Source organism: Mytilus edulis, chromosome 9 (assembly GCF_963676685.1).
Source record: "Mytilus edulis chromosome 9, xbMytEdul2.2, whole genome shotgun sequence".
NCBI classification, from domain to species: Eukaryota; Metazoa; Mollusca; class Bivalvia; order Mytilida; family Mytilidae; genus Mytilus; species Mytilus edulis.
Window position 1 is genome coordinate 7,598,806 of NC_092352.1, and position 27,566 is coordinate 7,626,371.

Here is a 27,566-nt window from a genome sequence, read left to right on the forward strand (position 1 = left end):
TATAATTATGCCGATGATAACACTCTGAAATATGCAGACAACAATTTTGAAAATTTATTATGTACACTTGAAAGAGAAAGTGCTGTTTTAATTAACTGGTTTAGTTTTAATTGTACGCAGGCAAATCCTGACAAATTCCAAGCCTTTGCAGTTGGAAATAAAATATTTGCAAAAAAGCCATTTTTTAATATACAGTCAGCAAAAATATCCTGTGATGAGATTGTCAAACTTTTAGGTATTGATATTGACTATCAACTTAATTTTAATCACCACATTAAAAATATCTGTCGTAAAGCATCCCAACAACTGAATGTTTTGAAGCGCATTGGCTGCTACCTTACTAAATTGAATAAATTGACCATTTTCCATACATTTATTTTATCTAATTTTAATTTTTGTCCTTTGGCATGGCATTTTTGCAACAAAAATAACACCACCAAATTGGAAAAAATTCAGGAAAGGGCTTTACGATTTATATATAAAGACTATGTTAGTTCATATAATGAACTACTTTTACGAGCAAAGGTTCCATCACTGAAAATAAGACGTATGCGTAACATGGCTATTGAGTGTTTTAAAATTTTATATAAATTGTCACCACGCTTACATGATTTAGTTGTATTGAAAGATTGTAAATATAATTTTAGAGATTCTAATATTGTAGATATACCTAGGGTCCGAACATCAACCTATGGTAAGAACTCTTTTAAATACACAGCTGCTGTTTTATGGAATGATCTACCTGATGATTTTAGAAAAATTGCTAATTTTAGTCAGTTCAAAAATATTTTAAAGTCATGGAAATGGATTGGAAATGACAGTTTGTGTAGACTTTTAGTTTATATATTATGCAAATTTATTTACCATCTAGATCATACCCAATTTTTTCAAATTTTTATGCTATGCATTTTGCCAGCTTTTATGCCTAGTTTACACTTATATGCTTTTAGCTTTAATACCTAGCTTATGCTTATATCCTGCTTTTAGTGCTTCATTTTTGTGCTGTGAAATTTATTGCATGTGTATTATATTATGTGTTGTATTGTTATAAATGTTGTATTGTTAAAAAATGTCTCATATGTCGGTTAAAAGCTCATTAGAGCTTATGTTTGTCTATGTTTGTATACCTTGCCGACTCTAAATAAAGCTTATTTATTATTTATTCAGTTTTAAAAATTGTGTCTTGGATGGAGAGTTTTCTCATTGGCACGTAATTTATACCACACTTTTTCATATCTATTTTAAAATACTATTGCAAGATGAAAAAGACCTGGAATGTATGTTCTCTAACAGATCTTTGGAATTTTAAAGTACCCACATACAATGCATGTCCCTACTAGAGAAGAATCTTTCTTTTATCAGTGAACGTGCATCGTGCATCGATCCCATCGAACTTGAAAGAGAGATTACAATAGACACAGATTAATCTGACTTATGGTTTTGACAAACATCCATAAATTGACTATGATGGCCTGTTTGTTGGTTTTTCGTTTGTTTGTTTATTTATTTATTTTTTGCCGTCTGGTTTTGTTTTATTTTTGCCACGTACAGTTTTGATTTGTTTTGTTCTATATGACTTTTATTGTTCTGTTTTGCATTAGTGTTTTTATATGCTTTTCTTTTTAAGAGTAAAATGTCTGGACTTATACAACTAAAAACAGACAGGAAATCTCCCGACTTTGCTCGTAGTGTATTTAAAAATCTGTTTACTGTCGGATATATTTGACAGTCATATTTTGTGTAGTCACCGTAAAAAAAAGTGGGCGGGTTCTGTTCTGCATACACGTGACATTTGCATTTACATGTTTTTTGAGGACACGACAACAAATCATATGTCCCAGTACACAAATAAGTAGTACGGGTGTCTGTAGTGAAAAATCGACATTGATATATTTGTGTTGACAGTCTGTGTTTAAAGTTGATTTTTTTAGATTTTAAAGGAAATTAGTGTGTTGATCTTTTAAAATATATGATTTGGATTTTATTAATATGAAAAAGTTTTAAATGTATTATTAAAAAATACTGTGTTGTAATTTTAGTGAAAATGTACAATTCATTAATATGGGTCAGTGTTTAAGTTTGGATCAAGAGGAATTGAAAGCACGTGCCAAAAGTGATGTTATAGACCGACAGTTACAGTCATGGGCTAAAGAAGAGCAAAATGTCATTAAAATTTTATTACTTGGTAAGATTCTTACATGTGTACTAAAATCTTCTTAGACATATAATTATGTCTCTGCTAAAATTTATAATATTACTTTACACTAAATGATCCTTCTTATAAAAATAAATTATAATTGAATTAAGATTATTGTAATATTCAATATGAGAAATTAAGAAGAATTTTGATTTTCAATAATTACTCCTAAATGATCTAGCTGTTAATTCTAGAACAAAAATGTATAACAATGTACAAGCATACTAGAGCATGACCATTTATCTTAAAATAACAATTATTAAAGTTTAAAAAAAATCATGATGTATTATAGTCTACATTGTGTATTATTGTCAGCATTAGAGCCATTTTGACTTCAAGTTTCTCTCCCTATTGGATGTCATGGTTTTGTGTGTCTTATATTACATTCAAATTTTGAGTGCCTGTCATCTAGCTTCTAATTAATTAGGAACAAAAACATGTAAATTATGTTGTAGTACTAATTTGGATGGTCAGTTATGTTGCATGTATATATATATTAAAAGCTGATGGTCTTTATTTGAAGATTTTTTTATTCTAAAATGTTTTTGTAAAATTATTAAAAGATCTGTGTCAGATATAAGCAGGACATGTTCCATTTGCTAAAACACCTTCTATCAACATTTCCTAATTTATGACATATATACGCAAATGTTTATTTGCTAAAGACTATAATAAGTTATGTCAGTGCCACTAATTGAACAAAGATTATTTATCCTTTAAAGTAACACAGGGAAGTCTTGGTTTTGAGTAGACTTCTTAAATTACTATACTGATAAATTTTAAGTTAAGACTGTTATGAACTATTATTTGCATTTGAATTTTTTTAACTTTTGGTCATTGTTTTTTTTGTCCTTCTTATTCAATTTTCACATTTTGATTGTCCCATATGGTATCTTTATTGAGAAACAAAACAATATGCTATCAAAACCCTCTTGCCTTGTTGGACCAAAGATTCATTATGACATACATGTACATTTGAACTACAGGTTTCTTTGTTTTAATAACATTCAATGTATGGAAAAGGGTTCTTTGCATTTTTCAACAAAATAGTTTTGAAGTCCAGGAAAGAGTGGTATTATAATTCTGACAGATACTTAGTAGCTAGTTTGATTTATAACTTTTGTCAACTCTACCTAATCTACAGAGAGACTTTCACTCTCATCAAAAATATCTTAATTATAATTAAAAGCTTTTGAAAGGGAAAAAAGAGATTATTTCTGTGACACTCAAACAAAAAGGAAGGACAAATATTTTTAGCGAACATATCTTGGCCTAGAGGCCTGATCTTAATAATTTGTGTACAAGGTAATCCAATAACCAGCGTGTTTTTCTTGTTGATTAACACTGAATATACAGGTAGTACTTAATCTTAAATTGACACCTCCTTGTTTATCAATGATTAAGGTCCCAATGATAGCCCTTGTAATACAGATTAGCTATTATTTGTAATAGTAACACCTTCAATATTATCTATTTCCTTACTGATTATGACACATAAACATGTTTTTAGATCAAATTAACTTCCATTTTCAAGTTTTTACAAGTTGGTATTAAATGACTTTTTAATTATAAATGATCGAAAATTGTCCCTACAAGGTTGTCATTTTAAATCTCTTTTTTCAATATTTGATTTTTCAATAGCTGTGTGTTTATGTATTTTTAGTATTTAACCTTCTCTCATTCTACTATAAATCTTACAAAACTCTGTGAAAATCTTTAAATGGGTCTGTGTTTGACTATAAATAAACAGAATGATATTACACATGTTACATGCAGTAAGGGGAGGGGTTTCATCAGAAAGCATACTATGTAAATCAGACTGTAGCACAGGCAATGATAAAATAAGTGGAGACAAAATAATTCCTCAAAACATATACACCGTTTTGTACAGAAAACAGAAATTTATCATTAATAACTATGGATGAATTGAGGGGCCCCGAAGCAGCTAACAGCTGCACCTGTTTCACAGGATTGGCACTCACAATTTGTAATGTTTTGCCAAAAGACCCTGAATAAGGCAATTTGAGAAATAAAAATGCATGTTTATACATATATAAATAAGTATAATATATAGTATATAGCGTTTTTCTAAAGTAAGGAATAGATATGCGGAGTGGAGACTTCTCAATACTGCTAAAAATGTGTCAAATCTAAATTCTTTGTTTCAGTGTTTATAGTTACAATTTTATGTTATTATTCCCATGTCAAATATAATAAATTACCCCTATAAATCAGCAGATATTTATGAAGATTTCCTGAAGTCAAATAAGTCACATTATATGTAAACTTCTCCACTCAGTGTGAATACAATATAAGATGTTTATTCAGATAAAGTGGTGTATCACCACCTCTTAAAGTTCATATTGATGGCTGTTCAAACATTGATGGTCAGATAACACTTCTCAAGGCCTATACAATGGGCTCCATTCAGAACTATATCATTATGGTATATGGAACTATTTACATGCACTGTGGACACAGTATGATATGTTCATCATAAATTTATCATCTATAAAATATTTTAACAAGTCTAGACACTCAAGTCTCAATCATTTCTAAAGAGCCATAAATTCTTCATCCTTACTGATTCTTCATCTTTACTTAAGTCTCAATAATCTCTTGTTGAGGTTTGTCAATATAATACTTCCATGCTCTGACAGAATTATCAGACAAATTCTTCATCTTTTACTTTATAAGATATATATTCTGCCAATCTAAAATAATTTGGCAATTATAATAATTTTGCTTCAGTATGTTCAGATTTCACAATTCCTGATGACTTACTGGGACAGTAATTTTGTCAACTTAATAAGATATACTCCTTTCAGTTGTGAAAAGTATAACTACAGGAAAAATACAGTTGAACTCTTTTTTTTTTCTTGTTAAAGCTTTTGAGTTAAGGCTGAAAAGTATAAGCTCAGCTTTGTCTTGTGATAAATCATCACTATGCTCTGTAGGAATGGTCACACATCTGAGATTGTTATTGGTCAACTAAACATTCTATTTTATTGTGATTATTGGTCAACTTTAGATTCTATTTTATTGTGATTACATTTGTCACAATCTTAAACCTTTTGATAAGTCAGAGTTAGTTGTTACATTATATGATTCCTTGGTTTTTGTCAATTTGAGTTGCAGACCTGAGGTTGTCTGGTACATATGTATTTAGCCGATTGCATAGCTGGTTTTATTAAATAGTATTAGCATGTTTTAATAGTAATTTTGACTGAGAATTGTACAAGTAGAATATTAACTTGTTGATTTAAAGAGTTCACCCCATGTTTTTGGTTGGGTTTGTGTTGGTCAATCTTAAGTTTTCAGTATATTGTTTACATGTAGTTGACCTAAGTTCTTGTCTTTGTCCGTTTTTCAGGCCATGATAATAGTGTTTTTCATAGACTTGTAGCTCTTGTTTCCCCTTTGGTATTTCCTTTTTTTGTTCTTTATATATATATTACATGTACTTTATATATATTATTGATTTCATTGGACTGTAATATAATTTCATAGTTATCAAGATTCACTATTCTTGTGATCAATATAAACTGTCATTTAAAGAAGGGCACTTTAAAAAGACTTTTCTTTGGAGATCCAATTCAATATTGATTATTGTCAATAGAGTGTTGTCATCCTAAATGTTTTGGTAGTTTAGCGTAGGACAAATGCTTTCCCTTTAGTCAATGAATGTCTCAATCTTAGGCTTTTAATGGCAGGGGACCTTCATGACCTTGCATGATTTTTTTTTAGATAACTTGTAAAAAGAATATTTTAATGACACGAATATTTTTTGAAATGCATAATAAAAACTACTTTTTGTGGTATATGTTTTTAATGCACGATTTAGTAATAAAAAGACTGGTATGTACAAACCGAAAATGATAAAAGGATAAAACTTGACCCGAGATCAATCCAAAACAGCATATCAAAGTAATTAATAACATTAAATAGTATTGACTCATGCTACTTAAAATTATAAATCTTGTTTAGTACAGGAATTAACTCTGTAAAGAAGTCACTGATCAGCATAAAAGAAAGTGTAATTCTCAATACATACAGGTTTTAAAGACAGAGATTTTTACAAATCCCCTTATGACAAACTTCTATTTTGTAACAGATTTACCATTGTCAAAAATGAATTTTTAATACTAGGATTATATGCATAATGGTATAATAATGGCTCTTGAACAAGATTTGTGTGGGCAAAGTACCGAGAACGACATTGATCTTAAACCTAAGATTTACATTTGTCCAACCGAGGTTTTGTGTTTGGTCGACAGGAAGGTCATCAATTTCATAGTTTTATAGTTTCTATTCAATATTCAGTTTAACTGATTATCCAAAATAAAAACCAAAATACCGGAAAACTTTCAATAAAATGGGAAACTCCTTATTTTTTCAACTTGATTACATTTGTGATAATGGCAGAGCTAGATTTGACCATGTTCAATAACATTATAAATTAGTATTGGTATGACTCTGACCATGCTGTACACATTAAAGCCAACTTTTGATTACAGTTGTATTCAAAGACTTGATTAGTTGTCCTCCCTTAAAACAGTTTAATACAAGACTATAATAGCAGGAGTCACCAGTAACTGTGAGGTTGAAAAGTAATCTCTGCACACACCTCCTTACTGCAGACCACCCAATGGTGAAAAGTTTAAAATATAAAAGTCAAAATTGTTGAAAAATTCCATTTGATTTTGTTTGTACTTTTTTTCTTTTTACCATGTTTACTATGGGCATAATTTGAAGTAAATTATAAATCTTACACCAACAATGACCAATGGAATTTTCAAACACAAGTAATGTTTTTGTTAAACATTTATGTCATCTTTTAACATCAAGAAGTAACTGTTTTTCTCTTGTGTCTGGATATTGGAAATCAAGTGACAAGAGACACGAAAAAAAAAAATTTCATCAGAATTGTTTTTTATTTTATTTTACCTTCAGAGTCACTAGGGTTATAACATTGTGTGGTCTAGTATTGACATTTTTCTGTTTTAAACTACTGGTTTTGTTTTACCTGCTTGTCTAGAACCCCTTTAATGTTACTATTTAAATTTCTTTGATGATTGTTAAACTGAAATTGAAGAATGATAAACAATCAGTTTAGAGATAATATTGACTTTTTCTGGTAATAGAATATTTTTTGTAATTGTTTAATCTAGGTACATTTTTATCCAAAATTTCCACAACAGCATATTTCCTTTGTAAACCATTAGGATTGAATAGGAAGAAAAAAACAAAAAAAATCTACATTTGAAGTGGACAGTTATCTTAAAAATATTACAACTAAATATATTACATCTAATTAACATATTTCCAATATTTGATTTTTACTGTGCATATGTGAAATTCGTAGGTATTTAAGTTTAAGATACATATTTTCAATTAAAACCAGGTTCATTTAAATTTACATGTATACATGTAAAGACATATCACTGAGGAAGGAAATATCTACTGGAAAATTCTGATAAAAAATGCATGCACAGGTGAAAATTCTTTAATATGATAGGTTTATTTCTAAATATTTTAATGCTAAAAGAAAAAAGCAGATTAAAGGTGAAAATTTCCAAAGTAAATATTAGATTTTCTAGCCTGGAATGTGTAGTATTTACCTGTGCGTACCTGTAAGTCTGGAGATCAAAAAATTATGTAATGATTACAGATGACATATATGTTTTTTAATTTTCTGTTTGTACTTGTATGACACAATATTAATGCATATGAATAAGAAGTTCGAACCCTGCGATTGTCAAGTGTGCTCTATTCAAACCTTTATATTGACAAGGATTGTCAGTTTTCCTGCCCAAGGTCACGGTTCTATTGAGGCACTCAGGCTTCCTCCATCTAGAAAAACTGATGCCTAGAAATAGTCAATAGTGCTGTAAGTGTTAAACACCAATCAATCAATCATTAGTCAAAGATATTACAATACAAATAAGTTTCATCATTGCCCCTGTCCAACATGGTTAGAATCTTATGAAACGTTACACTGAGCAAAGTACACTGAACACAATGTTATATTAGTCTCAGCATTACAGTAGAAAGTGTAGGGACTTAACCGGGAGAAATTTCATTTTTTAAATGGGGTGATTTATTTAAACAAAAGGTGTTACTGCATATAAAGAGGGGCCTGATTTTTTTTTTTTGGGGGGGGGGAGGAATGGATGTCTCATCACAATTCACGAGTTGATTTTTCATGTCAATCATGATTCACAGAAAATAAATTTTCATGATCAAGGATCACAAAAATATAAAAAAATAAAATCTGTAGAAAAACGGATCACTAATAGCAAAAATTCGCCGATCATGAAGAACAAAAAAAAACCCCATCAGGCCCCTCTATAACATGTGCATGAAGGAAATAGCTTTTAAATACACATTTTCATTACATATCTTCCTATAGGTAAATAAAAATATATAATGGCATGGATGTGACAATTCTTTGACCTGTAAGCCAGAGTTATTAATTGATAAAGGGCCCTTAACATTATAACAGAATGTAATTCATTATTATTTGTGTAGAGAATGTAGTATTGCATCAGTTGTATTTCCGCTTGACAGACACATTCCAACAACACATATTTTAAATGCTTATGTTTAATTTATGAAATGATTCTCCGCCTACATTTCCCATGTTAAATCATTCATTCATTAACAATCTTACAAGTATACCTTTAAGACATATAATGTTTATCATCATTATCTATATTTCTATGAATGGTATTTGTTTTGTGTAATTAAATCTATGTTCCAAAAAAATAAAATAAAGACAGTTTTCATTATGTACATCTTGAATAAATGTTAATTGTTTTAAAGATCTTTAAACATGGGTTTTGTTATAATAAGATCTAAATGTATTCATTGACCACTCCTGTTACTGTTGGGGTATCATCCTTGAACTTGGTAGGGGGATTTTCTCATTCCTGCTAAGACTGTGTACATAAATGACTTTAACAAAACATTAAGATTCAAGAGTTGCACACAGACCATAATTGGTATTCAACTACCTTATGAATTGAAGTTGGCATCTGGCTTTTGCCATGTTCCTTGAGCTTTTAGTCATGGCTCATTGTTATAATTGAAATGTCCTCCTAAAAAAAATATAGTTCTAAATAAAGCAAAATTTAAAGGATGGAAAGTATTTTAGAGAAAAGACAAGAACTCTGAACCAAACTTATTTAAACCTGGAATTATATGCTTCTATAACATACTTTCTTCAGAGTATGGACAACATATAAGTAAATATTAGATAGAGAGTATGATATGTTCTGGCCAATGTAGAATATTTTCTCTTAAAAATTTGTTATTCCTTTTGGAATTAGATATATCTGTGCTTAAGGACTATCTACCAGCAATTCTGAAACCCCTGATAATATATATAAATATCGAAATGGCACAGTGTCATTAGTTTTATTTATAACATATTTCTTTGTATCTAAACAGGTGCAGCAGAGAGTGGCAAAAGTACTTTGGTAAAACAAATGAAGATAATACACCATGATGGATTCTCTAATGATGAATTAATGTCGTTCAAGGTAAGAATTTGTTTTAGACACCAGGATGGATGGTGTTTGCACAGAGAGGAATATGTCTCCTATTACTATACATTATGGTTTCCAGAGATAGCACAGGGAGGGGGTTAACAAGTACATTAGGTCATTAGAATATATGCTGTCCTAAAAATTTGATATTTTCGTTATTTTACTTTTTGTTGGTTGAAAAACTAAAAATAGGTAGGATGTCTCAATCTTGGTTGGATTTTCTTATTTCATTTGGTTCTTCTTTAGTATTAACAAAAACTATATAATTAGGTAACTTGAATTATAATCTTGAAAATATAAGCCTCAGATTTGATGTACATCTTTTAGAATGGACTTTAATTTATGATGATGGTCTTTGTGATATCTTCTGATAGTTGTATGTCAGTACATGTAACAGGCAATAATGTAGCTCAGTTTTAAATGTTATAGACTGACTAGATTTTCTTTTTTATATATTTGACTTTTGGTTGAATTAAGAGAGTTCATTTGGTGACTGGAAACATTAAATGTTAGAGTTATTTACCATACCAAACATTCTTTAAACTTATAAATTACTGTTAATTACAGTAATGATGTCTTCTTTGCCAAACAATCTTTCATAATGTCATGTCATAAGATTGATCTCATCGTTGTCAGTCTGGTCTTGGTATTAAACAAAATAAAGCATGCCACTGTTAATGTGGTCATCAGATGTCCAGTACTTATTTGATATAAAACCTTATTTGTTATATATTTAATAATGAAAATATTTGACCACAACCTTTCGCTGTGTCTGCTCCATGGTCGGGTTGTTGTCTCTATGACACATTCCACATTTCCATTCTCAATTTTAAACAATTTTTTAGCTTTGATAGCTTGCTGTCAGTCTGAAACTGTTTTGGTGGAACCTTCCAATGCAGCATAACTGTCTCTTACTGTCTTATTTGTTTTTATAAAAGTTTACAAATCAATGCTGATGTTAACTAAAATCAAGTAATAGGATATGTATATGTAACATATGTCTCTGTGTTTAGACATTGATTTTTATTAATTTGTTAAACCAGGATTTTTCTCATTGAAAAGAAGGAAATGTATAGAATTAAAGATTTTTCTTTCAAACAGAAATGTCTGTGCATATTTCATTCGATTTTGTCAATTTCTCGTGCCTGATATACAGTATTTTTATAGTAGCTTGTAAAAAGCATAGCCATAAGAAAGATTTCTATGGACAAGCTATTTAAATGACTGCCTTTGTAATAGTCTTTATTGAATACCTGGCTATAATGCATCATCTATTATGAAATACATTGGATTACTATTTAATACAATTTTTATTTTTAAACACATTAATTTAACATGTAAATATGGGCTACCTAGTTTCATTTGCTTTAGATCTTTCTGATCTATTCAATAGGAGTAGTTTTCTGGTTGAATTTTTATGTCAGGTTTTATAAATACACGTCTTTGATAATAATAATTTAAGGGGATTTTTATGGATAGTGTTATAGTACAACAATAGTTTTATTGCTATGCATTTTATAAAGAATTTTTTCAACAATGTTGCTACCCAGTAAATCTGAATATTTGCATGATTTGAAATGTATGAACATGTAAAATAGATATAAATTATAGATGAAACACATTTAAACCTTACGGTCATAATGGTTATAATATCGAAAAAGTATAGTATAAAACCCAATAGTAAATTTGTTCTGAATAAAAGGTCTTGAAATCACCATTGAAAAGGTTAGACTAAGTAACAGAGCACTTCTTAATGCAAACGTACTGTTTAGAATCTTTGTACATCTTACTAAGAACAACTGAATGTACTTATACATTGTTAAAAGACTTTAATAGTACCTTTTAGTAGGCTCACCTCAGCCAGCGTAGAAATGGCTTACCTAAATCAGGTATGATATAAATATATATATATACTAGTACATGTACATAGAAAGTGAATGGAATATGTCAGGAAATAAATCCTCCTTATTTACAGAGATCATACAAATATTTTTCATACTATAAATGACATGGTAGATAATACAATATAATTAACCTGTCAGGTACTACGTTAAATTGTCACCTACTCGTCATGTCATACATGTTATTTATATGTTTTCTTATAAATCGTAATAGCGTAAACATGTTATAGGTATTGTAGAGAGCAATTAGAATACTTAGTGGTATGGTCCCAAAGAAAAGTGTACACACAGTGCATTGAGGGACAGTCAAATGTTTAAAAATGTTTTTTGAAGATTCAATGCTCCATCTGCATAAAGTTTAAAGAAACTTTAGTAACCATTGTTTTATTGATGATAATGACAGCATACTCATAAAAGGCACACTTTCATTTTAAAAGTTTTGAAATCTCTAGTAGTTGTTTGACTCAGGTCCTGTTAGTACATGTAGTAGGGAATTCTGCCATTAAGAATTATCTCCCTTCCTAGTTGAACTTTTCAACATTTGGAACATTCTCTTTGAGAATTCAATTTGTGTTTAGTTCACTAGAAATGGTTAAGGTATCCTACTCAATTGAAGTACACAGCTAGATCTTAATAGTTACCTATTTTTTTCTAAGTAAATAGTTTCGAAGACAATATGCATTTGTATGTTTATATCCTATTCAAACCTTAGTCTGGATAGATGTAAGAAGACAACTCTCCATCCAAGCACAATATGTAAAAGTAAACCTTTATAGGTCAAAGTACAGCCTTCAACAGAGCCTTGGCTCACACCAAACACAAAGATATAAAGGGCCCCAAACATTACTAGTGTAAAACCATTTAAATGGGAAAACCAACGGTCTAATCTATATAAAAAACAAGAAGCATTTACTTAATAACCTTTATCTGATATCTGCATGAGTTTTCTCTATCAATTGTTTTTGTGCTATATTGTATTTGACCACCACAGCTCTTTTTAATGGCTTACACTTCATGAAACCAAAGTTTTTGTTGGGACCGGTTTCTTTTGTTGCTTAAGAACCAATACACCCTTCTTAAAAGCAATACATAATAAGAATACTAGTAAATGATACTATGATTATAATATGAGAAATCTTCTGAAAAAAGTTTTGACTTCCAAAGACAAGCAAGTTGACACCTTTTATCAAACCACATGAGTTAAGCCCAATGCATTATGTGCTAATGAATTCACCTGGATATTTGTTCACTAGTCAAAAAAACTCATGATAAAATTCCACAAAAAATGAAATGTTTAGATTAAATAATGGGAAGTCATATATTTGGCTATCAATGTCATATCGATCAATCATTTATTTAAATTCCGTGTAAAAAGTCGGATTAAAAAAGAAAGTTTTATGATTTAGAACTACTTCACCAGGAAAAAAACAACCTTCGGGCATAACTCTGAACAGGATAACTCATTGCAATAAATATTCAATAATATTTTTATTTGTTATCAAAAGTCTGCACTATTTATAGTCAGATTACTGTCTGTAGGTAAGAAAAACTTTTTATAAATATGATTGGACAAGAATATGTTTTTACCTGGGGATATTATCTATACACACCTACGTTAATATTTACCTGGCCTAATTACTAATGGTTCTGTGGTTTTATTGATGACCTTAATATGATCATTAACATTGCCGACCCTTTATTCAAATTTTCGTGTTTTTTCTGTGGTATTTATGTAGCTGATGAAAGACACGACAAGATTGTATATTGTTTAACTGTCTAAATGAAGGCCAAGTCAGACATGTCTTAGTCAATAAATATCTATAAGATCTATTTAAATATGATAAATAGAGGAGTGTTGAATTATTAATATTTAATTAATAGAATACTATTAAATCTATGACCATTATATGGCTGATTATAGTATGAATTTATCATATTTTTATTATAGATTGTGTAATTTATTTCAGGACTATCATGTTGGTTTGTGATTATCTGAAAAGTTAGTCCAAGATTTCTCTGATCTCTGGTTTGCCCCAGAAAGTCCTCAAAAAGGCATCTATTTGTAAGACCAATCTGTCCCTTAACTGAATGATGTTCAAACACTATCATTTAATAGCCATAGCTCAATTTCAAAATTGTCAGGTTCTGGGAGCAATATGTCAGTTACATATAAAGGTTCTTAAAAGTGAAGGAAGTTACCGGTATACAGGAAACTTTGGCTGTCACAGAAATATGAGGCATGTGGGGCTATATCAGAATTCTTTCCGTATAATTTAAAATATTTAAGAATAGAATTTAGAATTGAAATGGGGAATGTGTCACAGAGACAACAGCTTGACCAAACAGCAAATAACAACCCATGCCCATCAAATTTTATCATTAAAAAAAAAAATCATACAAAGTAATGATTGCAATTCATAATCATCAATATTTCTTTTCTTTTCAGCCTGCTGTCTTGGATAACTTACTGGGTTCCATGAAGTATGTCCTGACAGGAATGGGACTGTTACGTATTAATCTGGAAAATCCTAAATACAGAGTAAGTCAAGACATAATGATTTTGATTTGAATATTGAAATATAAGGGGATGTGATGTGATTGTCAATGAGACATCTATCCACCAGAGACCAAGTGATGTACAAACTAGCAACTATAGTGTCTCTCTGTAAAGCTTTCAACAATGAGCAAAACAAAAAAATCCAATGATAAGGACCGAAGTAGACACAGAATTAAGAGGCATTATCCTCTGATATATAGTTACAGCTTCCACTCTGGCAGATTTTGTCTTAGTTTCTTCTTGAACATTTGTAGAAACTTTTACAAGTTGAAAGTTGATCATACACTTTTTTTTCATCACTGAATTTATATCTTAAGCTTGCCAAAGTTTTGATTCTGAAGGTTTCTGATAAATGTTCAAATGTAATCCTGAAGGAATTAAATAAACACCTTTTTTTTATTCTTAAATACTTAAGTTTGAATTTGGATGGATAAATTCACATTTCATTCAATATTTAACATGGTTATACATAAATTATAACGTAAATGTGACTTTTTCAAAGATTATATACTTTTGGAGGCATCTATATTATATAAACTGAATTTGGTTGTGTTACATTTATGGCCGAATTATGGTAATTCATAGTTTATGTAAAAAAGATGAAATTTAAGGACACTTGTCAAATTTTGAAAAAATATTTTTGCTCCTCAATTTAAATGACAATACCTCACTTGGAAAATCCTCTCAAACATCACCACTCAGCTTTAAATTAACAATATATATTGTATTTTGTGGGGAAAAGTCAAGATACATGGATAACAATGTTAAACTAAAAAAGAGTAGACCAAATTACAAATTACTAGATTAAATGCGCTGTTATGATGGTTAAGTTACCCACTAGGAACAATTTGAATGTAACAATTTTATCCATTTAACACATTTACAAGTTCTCTGTTGATGTAACTTATACCACATAAGAGGAACCTAATTCGTTCTTTGTATACAACATTGTGGACTCTAAATTGAAATTTAATAGGAAAGTAAACCCCTATAAATATCTTAAGCTATTGCCAGAATTGTATAGATCTTTCAATTTTAGTAAAGTGACAATGAAGTAAGCGGTAACAGTATCCTACAAATCGTCCACTGTAAAACAATTCTATTTTTATTGTGTCAAGATTATTAGGATAAGATAGAACTCAATGACTTTTTATTTTTGTTGTTTGGATTATAATGTCAATAAAGTCTTTATTAAGTCCTTAAACTTTTAAAAATTAGTTGTAATAAAATCATTAATAGATTGAACAATGTTGTGTTAAACCACATTAAAGAATAGGGTGGATTAGACTATCTTTGATAGGATAAAGATATTTTGGATTTTTTTACAAGAATGTATAGAATGTTAATCCATGGTACTATTGACTTTTGAATTCTTTGTATCTGAATGACATCAGTGCTTATCTGTTATCCTTTGTTAGGAAAAAGTTCCATTAATTTGTTTTAGATTGCTAAATCTTTTAATTTACTGTGTTTTGTTAAATGGTCAAATGTTTGTCTTCCTCACCTTTATGTTTTGGATTAATGCCTTTCTCTTGGTGGTAAACGGTCTGTTGATTGATTTTGTGAGCTTGTATGTAGACTTTAACAAACCACAAAATCAAACATACACAGACAAGATATTTTTTCCTTAAACCTAAAAAAATGGTACACATTAAAAAAACATCCACAGTAACTTCCACAAGACATCTACTTAGAAGTCAACAGCCAGTCTTTAAGAATAGACAAATGTCCACACAAAATGTCAAGCACAGAATTGCTTTGAGTCTTAAAACAAGTGTATATAAATTAAACAGAAACTGTCCCAGGTCTGTCATCAACTTCAAATTCTCCAAACAACAAAAAACCTAAGATATGACTTATGACAACTTCTAACTATTTTGATGAACACTTTGACACATTCCCCATTTCTATTCTCAATTTTATTGTTGCTTGGTAGTTATGTCTTTGACATTTATACCATATTTACATATACCTTAAATCTATTTTTTTCATATTTAACATTCCAGTCTCATGCAGAAAAAGTCCTCACTTGTACCTGTTGTTTTGACAAAAAACAGAACATGTATCAAGATGTGTACGCTTCACTGAAATACTTGTGGCAGGACCGAGGGGTACGACTAGCTGTGTCTCGAGGCTATGAATATGAACTGAATGATTCGGCTATATAGTAAGTAATATAGAAAGGAATGTTAACGATGTTCTGTGACATTGTACAGACTTGTTGTTTGATGAGCCGTAAATATTACTTGTACCATTTGAACTTCCATTCACGATTTGAGTTTTATAAATTTTATTTTGATAAAATTGAGGAATAAACTGTCAGTAGATGTCTACAAACCAAAAAAATCTATGTTTCAAACAAGCCATATCTATTGATAACATGTAAGGAGTCTAGCTGTATTACTAGAATTATAAATTGTTTTTGTTAGAATGATGATTTGCATAAATGGCTTGCTTAATATATAATTGCCTGTCTTCAAAAATATTATATGCAAAATACCTGGCCTTAATTTGTTACTTTGTTGGACAATAATTATGTTTCTCAGTTTCTAACATGCATTTCAAAATCAATTAAATCCAGGAAGTGTATGTTAATGTTTCAATATGTCTATAATTGTTCATGTTTCATACAATGGCATGCAATTCCATGGCCTTCTTTTTTTGGTAATTTGAAACCTTGAAACTTCATATATTCTGAAAATGAAATAGTCTATAATTTGATGATGAGGAAGACAAATCCTACTCAAATGATACCCAATCTATTATTGTATTTCCTTACACCAATATAATTCTGCACAGCACATTGGAAAATCCTGTGACGTTACCAATATCAAGTTTCAGTGATGTCATTATGTTTTTACTAAAAAGTAAAATACTGAAATTCCAAGGAAAATTCATAACTGAAAGTCCCTTATCAAATGACAAAATCAAAAGCTCGAACGCGTCAAATGAAAGGCAAACAACTGTCATATAATTCCTGACTTAGTACTGATATTTCCTTGAAAATAATATTAAGTAGGAATGTGATGGCTTGAATAACATTGAAAATACCTGGGTTTTTAATATGAAAAACAGGGAAAACAATTCAGAAAAAGATAAATAGTTTTGTGCATTTAGATGTATTAAAATTACAGCTATCAATACATCATATGAACATCTATATTTTGTTTGTTAATTCTGTCACTCAATTCAAACCAAGTTTGTGTTTTTGACACTAAATAAAGTGAAGTAGTGAATACAATGAAAGTTGCACAAATTCCTTATTATGGTTTTGTAATTCCATTTATTATGTTTTATAGACAACTATGCTAACTATTTAAATGGGTCCCTATAGATTTTTAATGTTGAGAATAAAGTAAATAAATACATCACAAAACCTCATTAGATGATAACATTCAGTTATTCTACAAGTAACCATAAAGCCATCAACTTTAAATATTAATTAATGACACATCAAACCAACATTGGAGAATCTTCTCATATATAGGATGCATCTCAATGATTAAAGGTAATCAAATCCCAGGTAAAAACAATCAATAAAGTGACATAAACAGGTAAAAAAAGAATTTTAATGATTCATATTCAATAAAAGTTTGTAAAGACAATGACTCTACCAGGTGTTTCCTTTGTTTATCTCACCTGTTAGACAATAGGTAGATACTTACATCTGTTAGGCCTTTTGATCTTATCACCTGGTACAGGTGTGAAGTGTTTTATTTGTATATATTGAAATGTTACCTACAATTAAGTGGCCCATTGAATGGTCATTCATGTTGAACTTAAGATTATCCGACCTAAGAGGATCGAATGACCTCAGTTTTTAAAAGGATAAATATAGTAAAATATATTGCTGATTTCATGTCTGAGTGTTTAGACTGTACTCAAGATTCTGTTACATGCTGTCAAATTATAAAACATAAGTTAAACCTTTAATGTTTAACAGAATACAAATTTTCTATAGACTTGTTTGTATCAATGACAAAATCAAATATCCATGAAAAGTCAAATTTTACTGAATTCAGAAGAAAAAAATGATCCACTGTAGGGAAAGAAAACCTCATTAATTAAATTGGTAAACGGGTTGAAAATGATACATTGATAACTATGGCATGTTTACTTTCTAAGTTATTTTGACCTTCATTATGATTAAATATTCTGCATAATGAATAAAATAAGATAAAATGACAAGGTCAACATTTCTATATCACGTTGACCTGAAAGTAGATATGTTCAGGTTGATGTAACTTGTACATTACATTTAGGCCATAAAATATTAAGTCAAAGTGTGTTGACTCTAGGTCCATTATAGACATCAATTTAAAGTGTAATGGGGTAATATATATATTTTACAAGGTAAAACATTGAACTGTCTCAAGTCTTCTTGTACCAATTTGTTTAAAGGTTTGGTAAAACTGAGAATATATTAAAAAACTTATTATGGTGTAACCCATTATCGGCCAGTACTTTTATGGTAAAACAAACTCCAATTAAGCAGACTAACACATTTATGTAATTTGGTTTTGTACGTGCACAAATTCAAAATAACGAGCAATGTTAAGAATTAAACCCTTCAACATTAAAAAAACCCAGGATTATGGTAAAACTGCGAAAAATATTATGGTGTTACCCATTATTGATTGGAGAACATTTATGATAAAACAAACTCAAATTAAGCTTCTAACAAATATCTTTAATTTGGTTTTGTACATCATCAAATGTAGGATAATTGGGATAATTTTAATAAGAAAACCCTACTACACAAAAAAACCCAAAGATATGCATTTATAGTTTCTTTTGATGATTATAGATCTGACATTCAGACAAAGAATAGTAAGTTTAAAATTGATGAACTTGTAGCTTTTGGTAATTTGACATTTATATTTCATAAAATACATTTTAACCTCAGATGTTTACAGATAAACTTATATTATATCATACTATAAGACCCTGTTTTCACTTGTAAGAAATTGAACATATCTTTATTTGAATTGAACATAAAAAGACCAGATTGAAATTGATCTTATTTAATCTTGGGTGTTTACACTGCAATATAAAAAAAAGCCTGTCTGACCTCAATACTTTACATTTTGTAAACAAATAGTAAAAAGAGAATAGTATAACGTGTGTATCTCACACAGACAATTTGGTCTACACATGCAAAATCATGAAAAAAATATTTGGACCATAAGAATTTGGTATGCTGTTAATTATGGCGATTTGATATTATTATGTCTTAAACTTAACTATTTTTTTACAGTTACTTTGAGAATATGGACAGAATATGTCATCATAACTTTATACCTAACGCAAAAGATGTTCTACGAGCCAGGGTACGCACAACTGGAATCTTAGAAACATGTTTTAAGATTAACAACTTTGTTATAAGGTAAGTCAAATACACCAAAACTTCTGTAAAGAACAACAATTGTTTCACATTTTGTTTTGTCAGGATCTTTTATGGCTTACTAAACAGTATGAATTTTGCTTATTGTTGAAGGCTGTACGGTGACCTGTATTTGTTAACATCTATGTTTGGTCTCTAATTGATACTTGTCTTTTTATCAACCATACCACATCGCAATCCTTATTCTATGCATTTTAGCCCATTTGGTAATAAGGATACCTCATTTAGTCTAATAATGATATATCTAATTTAGTCTAATAAAGATATATCTAATTTAGTCTCATTGAAGTTCTGATGAATGAATTTATTAAATCCTTATTCGCCTCTCAATTTTTTGAATGTGAACATTCATGATGCAAAGAAGTACTTGAAATGTCTCACATTTTCTAATTATGGGGAAGGACTTTATGCCTTTCATTCCAAAGCTAGACATTGTGTCCTTTGAGTAGACCAAAGTATTTAATCATGTTAAAGCGAATTTTATTTACCTAATAAAACAAGCATGTGACATTTTTGTGTGCAGATTTAAATGCTATGTAATTAAGACATGTCTGTCTGTAACGACCATGTGGTGACAACAATAAATTACGTAAAGAAACATTAGAGTTGTGTTTTGTAGTACAATATTTCCTGGTTAAAATTACTTTCTTATAGTGCACGTAATGTAAACATTCGTTAATCTTGTTACGTCAGTAAGGAAAGATTTTATGGATTGTTAATAAACTTTATATTATGTAATATGTACTTATTGTTTGGAGTAGTCTTATATAAAGAATATACATGGGATAAAATTACATACTTCAATAAGTAGCAAGTTTTGTATGTGTGAAAAAAACCTAGTATACACCAATAAAACAAGATACTTTACCAATAGTTGAAACAGCTTGAGCAAAATCTGTACAATATTATACAGGATTTATATATATAACAATAGACAAAACATAGTACATAAAAAACAGAGAGAGAAAAACTCAGGTAACGATGACAAAGTTAAATGAAATTTCATAAATATGTAAATGTATATAACCTGCAATTCACTAGAATCCAAGAAAGGAAAAACATACTACAGCGCATATTTTTATTACATGTAGTAAAAAATATAGAATTTGACAATGTTGGGTTTTTTAGCTTTCCTCAAGAAGATTAAGCTAGAAAATAACTGAGTTCAGACACACCAAATTTATGTAATATAAAAATAAGAAGGTGTATGTGGTATATAATGAGAAAACTACCCACAATGGTCCAAATGATATGGATGTCAGTAACTAAAGTTTACAGTACAGTTTTTTTGTCGAGCCTGCAACTTTTGTTGCAGAAAGCTCGACATAGGGATAGTGATCCGGCGGCGGCTACAGCGGCTACGGCGGCGGCGTTAGCTCACTTCTTAAAAGCTTTATATTTTAGAAGGTGGAAGACCTGGATGCTTCATACTCTGTATATAGATGCTTCATGTTACGAAGTTTCCGTCAGTCACATGTCCAATGTCCTTGACCTCATTTTCATGGTTCAGTGACCACTTGAAAAAAAAGTTCAAATTTTTTGTAATGTTGAATTCTCTCTTATTATAAGTAATAGGATAACTATATTTGATATGTGCGTACCTTGCAAGGTCCTTGTGTCTGTCAGACAGTTTTCACTTGACCTCGACCTCATTTCATGGATCAGTGAACAAGGTTAAGTTTTGGTGGTCAAGTCCATATCTCAGATACTATAAGCAATAGGGCTAGTATATTTGGTGTATGGAAGGACTGTAAGGTGTACATGTCCAACTGGCAGGTGTCATCTGACCTTGACCTCATTTTCATGGTTCAGTGGTTATAGTTAAATTTTTGTGTTTTGGTCTGTTTTTCTCATACCATATGCAATAGGTCTACTATATTTGGTGTATGGAATGATTGTTAAGTGTACATGTCTATCGGGCAGATGCCATGTGACCTTGACCTCATTTTCATGGTTGAGTGGTCAAAGTTAAGTTTTTGAGTTTTGGTCTTTTTATCTAATGCTATATGCCATAGGTCAACTATATTTGGTGTATGGAAATATTTTATGATCTTTATGTCAGTTGAGCAGATTTTATTTAACCGTGACCTCATTTTCACGGTTCATTGCACAGTGTTATGTTTTTGTGTTTTGGTCTATTTTTCTTAAACTATAAGTAATGTGTCAACTATATATGTTGTATAGAAGCATTGTTAGCTGTACCTGTCTGCCTGGCATGGTTCATCTGACCTGGACCTCTTTTTCAAGGTTCATTGGTCTTTGTTTAGTTATCTTGGTTAATGTTAAGTTTATGTGACAGTTGTAATAAAGCTTAGCTTTATACTTAGGACTATCAACATAATATCAATGATTAGTATAGAAGGCGAGACATTTCAGCGTGTGCACTCTTGTTTTACATTATGAGTAACTCCAAACTTTATAGTCGGTGCTAATTTTATTATACATGTAGGTACTAGTATATATCAAATATAAAACTTTATGTATGTGTTGTTATGATGTTCTTATGATATTTTTCAGAATGTTTGATGTCGGAGGTCAGAGATCAGAGAGGAGGAAGTGGATCCATTGTTTTGGGGATGTTAAAGCCGTGTTATTTGTGGCAGCATTAAGTTGTTATGATATGTACTTGTTTGAAGACCCAGATGTGGTTAGTTTAATTTAATTTTTTTACTTTAGAGGTTTTAAATAAACTTATCATAGATACCAGGATTTAAATTTATTATTTTTTTCCCTAGACGCGTGTTTCGTCTACAAAAGACTTATCATTGACGCTCAAATAAAAAAAGGCCAAAAAAAGTACGAAGTTGAAGAGCATTGAGGACCAAAAATTCCTACAAGTTTAGATTTACATGAAACTAATGATAAGGATTTTGTGTACTAGACTAACATAATGGTATCAAATATGATGACAAAAAAATAATTTTGAATAAAGGAGACTGTAATTTCAAATCATTTAATCAAGACAAACATCAGAAACAGAGAGAAGTTGGAACAATATTGTCTGAAAATTAGTTTTTATTATGCTACAATACTTAAAAAAACAGACAAAAAAGACCAAACAGTACAGAATGAATGAAACTATAGTATTTTGTAAACAATTTCTTTTGAATCTGTTCTTTATAATAAAAAGATAATGTAATTAGATTAGTAAAAAGACAAAAAGAAGTGAGACAACATATTGTTAAAAGGGAGATAATCCAATTTGACAAAACAAGAAGAATAAACAACATTTTGAAAGGTTGCTATATAATTTATTATTTTATCTTTTAGAATCGACTTGAAGAAAGTTTGAATTTGTTCAGAGGTATCTGTAATAATAGGTTCTTCAGGGAGACTTGTATGGTGAGTTTATAATATGTACTAGTTTGAATAGATTTTAAAAATGGTCTTAAGATTTTTGTAACTTATATAAATACTTTTTTCATATCTACTTTGCTAGTTTTCTCCTATTTAGCTATATGATATGCCAGTCTTTTTCAAAACATTTATATATATGGCATCTTCATTGTCTTTTGATGAGTTGCTGGAGAGGTTCAAATCTAAAATAGCATTTGGTTTGTTTATTTTCTTTGAACTGCCATTAAACTCATGTTTGATAATTATATTCCCAGTTTTAAAAGTGGTTCAATTCATATTATATAAAACACTAAATTTTATAAATATTCAATACTCAATTGGCACAGATTTAAGGAAATTTCTTTTTAAAAGATAGAACTAGAAGATGTCAGACTTAGAACGACTTTAATTGCGAAAAAATAAGCTGATTTTTCTGATGAATTTATAGAAATTTGGGAGTAGGTATCTGGTTAATTTTGTGTCTAACAAAATATCACCCAATTTAAAACAGATATTGATATATATTTTTATTTGAAAATCTTGGAAACACTGCAAAACTTATTAGTAATTTCATTTAGTTTTAAAATGAACTTATTTCTTTACATAAGGGAGATAAGCACATTTATAACAGTTGTCAGGGGAAATCAGCTGTCAGGGAGCAAAAAAGGTTTCTTGGAGAGGCTATTTTTTTGGTTTGACTTTAGTTTATACACCATAGCAACATCTATGTCTAAGTTAAGTAGTCTTTCTTTCTTTTGTTTTTTTATTTGTTTGAAAAATATTTATTTATTTGTTTCAGATCTTATTTTTGAACAAAGTGGATCTTTTTAAAGATAAGATACGTCATTCTGAGAGACATCTGCGGAACTTCTTTCCTGATTATCGAGGTTGGTATATACATTTTGTGAAGCTCAACTGTTTCAAAGTGACAGCTTTAGCTATCACATGATGTCATTTTTCAGTCTAATTTTTTTCTAGACTGTTTTTTCCTAAAGTATTGCTGTTATCACTAAACAGAACACATTCCATAATTGCCTCTACAAAGACCACACATGATCTGATGATGGGAACCCCCTACAATGCGATTTCTGCATTGCGTTCCAAAAGGATCTCATTTCAATAAGGGACTTGAATGGCTGTAAATGACTTACAATGTTATAACATTTTTGTAACAATGTTTGTTTTTCAACATTTTTATTCAGTGAAAACAATCAGAGGAAGCAGGTAAGGCTGTGTATGGGAAATTGGGGTAACAAATAATGATTGATTGAAGCTGCAGCATCACAAAAAGGCCATATTGAGGCAAAATGACAAATATATGAAAGTCAAATAGAATACAAGAACACTAACACAAGAGGAATGAAAAACACATAGATGGCCTGTTTTCATGTGTAAAAAAAATGAATATATCAGACAATGATTATTCATTAAGGGAGATAAACAGCATTAAAAAAAACAAAATTGGATCATTGACAATACATGTTCAAAATCCAGATGATACACTTTTGTTTTTAAATCCCCAGAATTTTCAAATTCTTTTGCTGCCCTCTTTCTTTATCTTTCTTATGTTTTTTTTTCTATATTTCAGGTAAAGACCGTGATTTTGATAGTGCAGCTCATTTTATACGAATAGAATTTCAGCGTCAGAATCATGTGCCGTCTAAAGTCATCTATCCACATTTTACCACTGCAACAGACACTAGCAATATTCAGGTTGTTTTCCAAGTTGTCATGGATTCCATACTTAAGGATAATCTGAGGAGTAGTACATTGTTGTGATCCTTATAAGGTCATGTGACTTATGTTAAGGTTACATCAAGGTTGTTAAGGAACATTCCAGTGTAGTCATGGATTCCATACTTAAGGATGATCTGAGGAGTAGTTCTTTGTTGTGATCCTTACAAGGTCATGTGACTTATGTCAAGGTTACATCAAGGTTGTTAAGGAACATTCTAATGTTGTAATGGACTCCATACTCAAGGATAATCTGAGAAGGGATAGAACTTCACATTACAACTGGAATGTTCCTTTGCTTACAGAACAAGCCAAATATAGTTTCTGTGATATGTAAATAAAACAGATTGTTTTATGTATACAGAAGGGTGGTGTTAAATGATCTCAAATCATTTGTTTTACCATTTATTTTAAATATCCTTCATTTTAAGTCATTGTTATATCTTGAAGAATTATAAATATTACAAAGAATTGATGAATTCAAGCACAAGTATAGTTGTTTTACTGATTGTTTTTATAGAATGTGTGCCAGCTAGTCTTATATCATCTTCATATTGTACTTTTTTAAAGCAATTTTGAATTATGGAAGTGTAATATATACTTTTAAGAATAAGTTAAATGCTTTTAGAGTTTTTGATTTTAAAATGATTTGCAATGCAAAGCAACGTACTGAGTGCCATTTAGGACCATACAATTTTCCTTTTAAAAAGTTAGATGCACTTAGCTGAAGTAAACATATGCATTGAAGACTTTGTCATATATAATGCTGTAGAAATATCAAATACGATTTTGAATAGATAGGTTGTAGAATTTATTCTGTAAAGCTAATTTTATTTCTCTTAATTATATATGCATTAAAACAGGTTCTGACCAGTTTGATGAACTTAGGTAAACCACAAATATTGTCTTGTACAACTTCTCGTCGTATCCTACAGAACACTGCACTCAGCATTTTTCATGAAACCATTAGAGAAACAGATTTTACCACTCTACTACGCTGTTGACAACAATATTTATCCTATATCAATAGTCAGATTTGAAAATTTAAAAATGCTTGGTAAATTTTGCGTTATAAAGTTTTAAAATTTGGCTAATCAGAGTGAATAGATGTCTTAATTAAAGGCATGTGGTGGTAAGATCTATATGTATACAACTGAAATTTGTTAATTTACACTCAAATTTTTCTTTTGTATTAAAACATACTCATTCATTTTGTAAAACAGAGCATAATGATCGTTTGGATTCATTTAAATTCAAAATACTCAAAGTGTTAAATTCATAGACAAAAAACAATTGTCAATTGTCAGTTTTGATTTTCATAAATAATGATAAAAGTTCCATAAGTTAAAGTCTGTTTGTTGATATTTTATCCTCATTTACATTTGTACAGTACAGTTCCAACAAACGTAAAAACATTCTTTAAAGGTCACATTTGGGTCATTTACCTGAAAATAAAAAACCATCATGATCGTTCATAAAACTCACCTGAGATTTTAACAAAACATATTATTAGTCTTTCTGATAATCAGCAACAATATATTTGATAAATTTCTTGCATATTTGCTTTAGGCCCTCTAGTATTTCACATGTAAGAACACTGCTGTATTGGCAAAATTGCCTCATATTGAGGTTCTTTCATTAATTTTGAGATATGAGCAACCTACTTAATAGAGGACATATTGCCAGAACCACAAAAACTTCTCTTATACAAATGATAGCATCTTTAAGATATAAAAGTTATGTTGAATTAGAATTAAAAAAATTATTGGAGTTGCCTCATATATCACAGTCTGATATGTCTAATATTGCACCAGAATTAGAACAAAACATATATGTATTAAATACATTTAATTACTTGCTATTAGTTAATGTAGTATGTTTAGAAAGCTTGAGATTAATATCATTTTCTGTTCCACATTTTCTAATCAGTGAAATGACATATATTTAATAATCATTAATAATTGTAAATAACATTAAATAATTTATTACATTCCATTTTACATATAACTTCATGATTTATTTATTGTGACACTGCCAAAAACACAACAGTTCATCTGACTTATCTCCTTTGTCATACAACACACTATGATCTCGTAAAGAAATATATCATTGAGTTATCTCCCACTATCATTTGTACAAAGTATCTTCACCTATATCATGTCATCACCTGTCATTTTATCAGTTTATATGACATTAAAGTTACAAGAAATGCAAGTTTTTTTTACATCACAACATTTTGGCATGTTTCATAAGCTGAAGAAACACATATCTTGTACTTCAGAATAGAAATAAGTAATCCATTCTTAATTCTATTCCTATGAATAAAGAATGTAAGGCTTGTGACAGATTAAAAGGGTATTGATAGTATACATTGTCTTAAAGCATTTTATGAAGAATTTATTCATGTTTTTTTTTACTATTAAAATGATGCAATATTATAAGGTTCAAGAATTTCTACCATATCATGAAGACTTATATAAGTTTTAATCCATATTATTAAAAGAAGATTTATCAAATTTGACAATTTTGTATTACTACCAGAAGTATAAACTGCATGTCTTAATACATTGTAGCTTTCATGTATTTATGAAATGATGTTGATGTTTAAAATCATACACAAGAATGTTTGACTGATTGTCCAACTGGAGTATGATATGTTATTACAATCCTTTGAAAAAATATGTCATCAAATGTGAATTGGCATTCTCATTCAGTTATTTTGAACTGTGGAAATAATTTTAATTTTGAGTATTAACCAGTGTTAACCCTTACAGTGCTGTAATTGTTTTTTGTTAATTTTACTTATTGTTATTTGTACATATCTTTCTGTTCTAAGTAAAAATAAAAGTTTTATTGTCTTGTTAAATAAAATGTAGACAAACTTTAG

General features: G+C 29.7%; 1 protein-coding gene across 1 annotated transcript; it reads left to right on the forward strand.

Annotated features, from left to right (window-relative positions):
• Positions 1–1,772: 1,772 nt before the first annotated feature.
• On the forward strand, positions 1,773–27,566 carry LOC139487559 (guanine nucleotide-binding protein G(o) subunit alpha-like). Its single transcript, XM_071272447.1, has 9 exons — positions 1,773–2,185; positions 9,650–9,741; positions 14,095–14,187; positions 16,212–16,372; positions 19,463–19,591; positions 22,127–22,256; positions 22,880–22,951; positions 23,745–23,832; positions 24,534–27,566. The coding sequence occupies exons 1-9, from the start codon at positions 2,062–2,064 to the stop codon at positions 24,722–24,724; spliced, it is 1,080 nt and encodes a 359-aa protein (XP_071128548.1). The 5' UTR covers positions 1,773–2,061; the 3' UTR covers positions 24,725–27,566.

Coding starts and splice junctions, on each gene's coding strand:
- LOC139487559 (XM_071272447.1), top strand. CDS start 2,062: ATGGGTCAGTGTTTAAGTTTGGATCAAGAGGAATTGAAAGCACGTGCC. Junction 16,373..19,462: donor CTGAATGATTCGGCTATATA/GTAAGTAATATA, acceptor ATTTTTTTACAG/TTACTTTGAGAATATGGACA. Junction 22,952..23,744: donor TCTTCAGGGAGACTTGTATG/GTGAGTTTATAA, acceptor TATTTGTTTCAG/ATCTTATTTTTGAACAAAGT.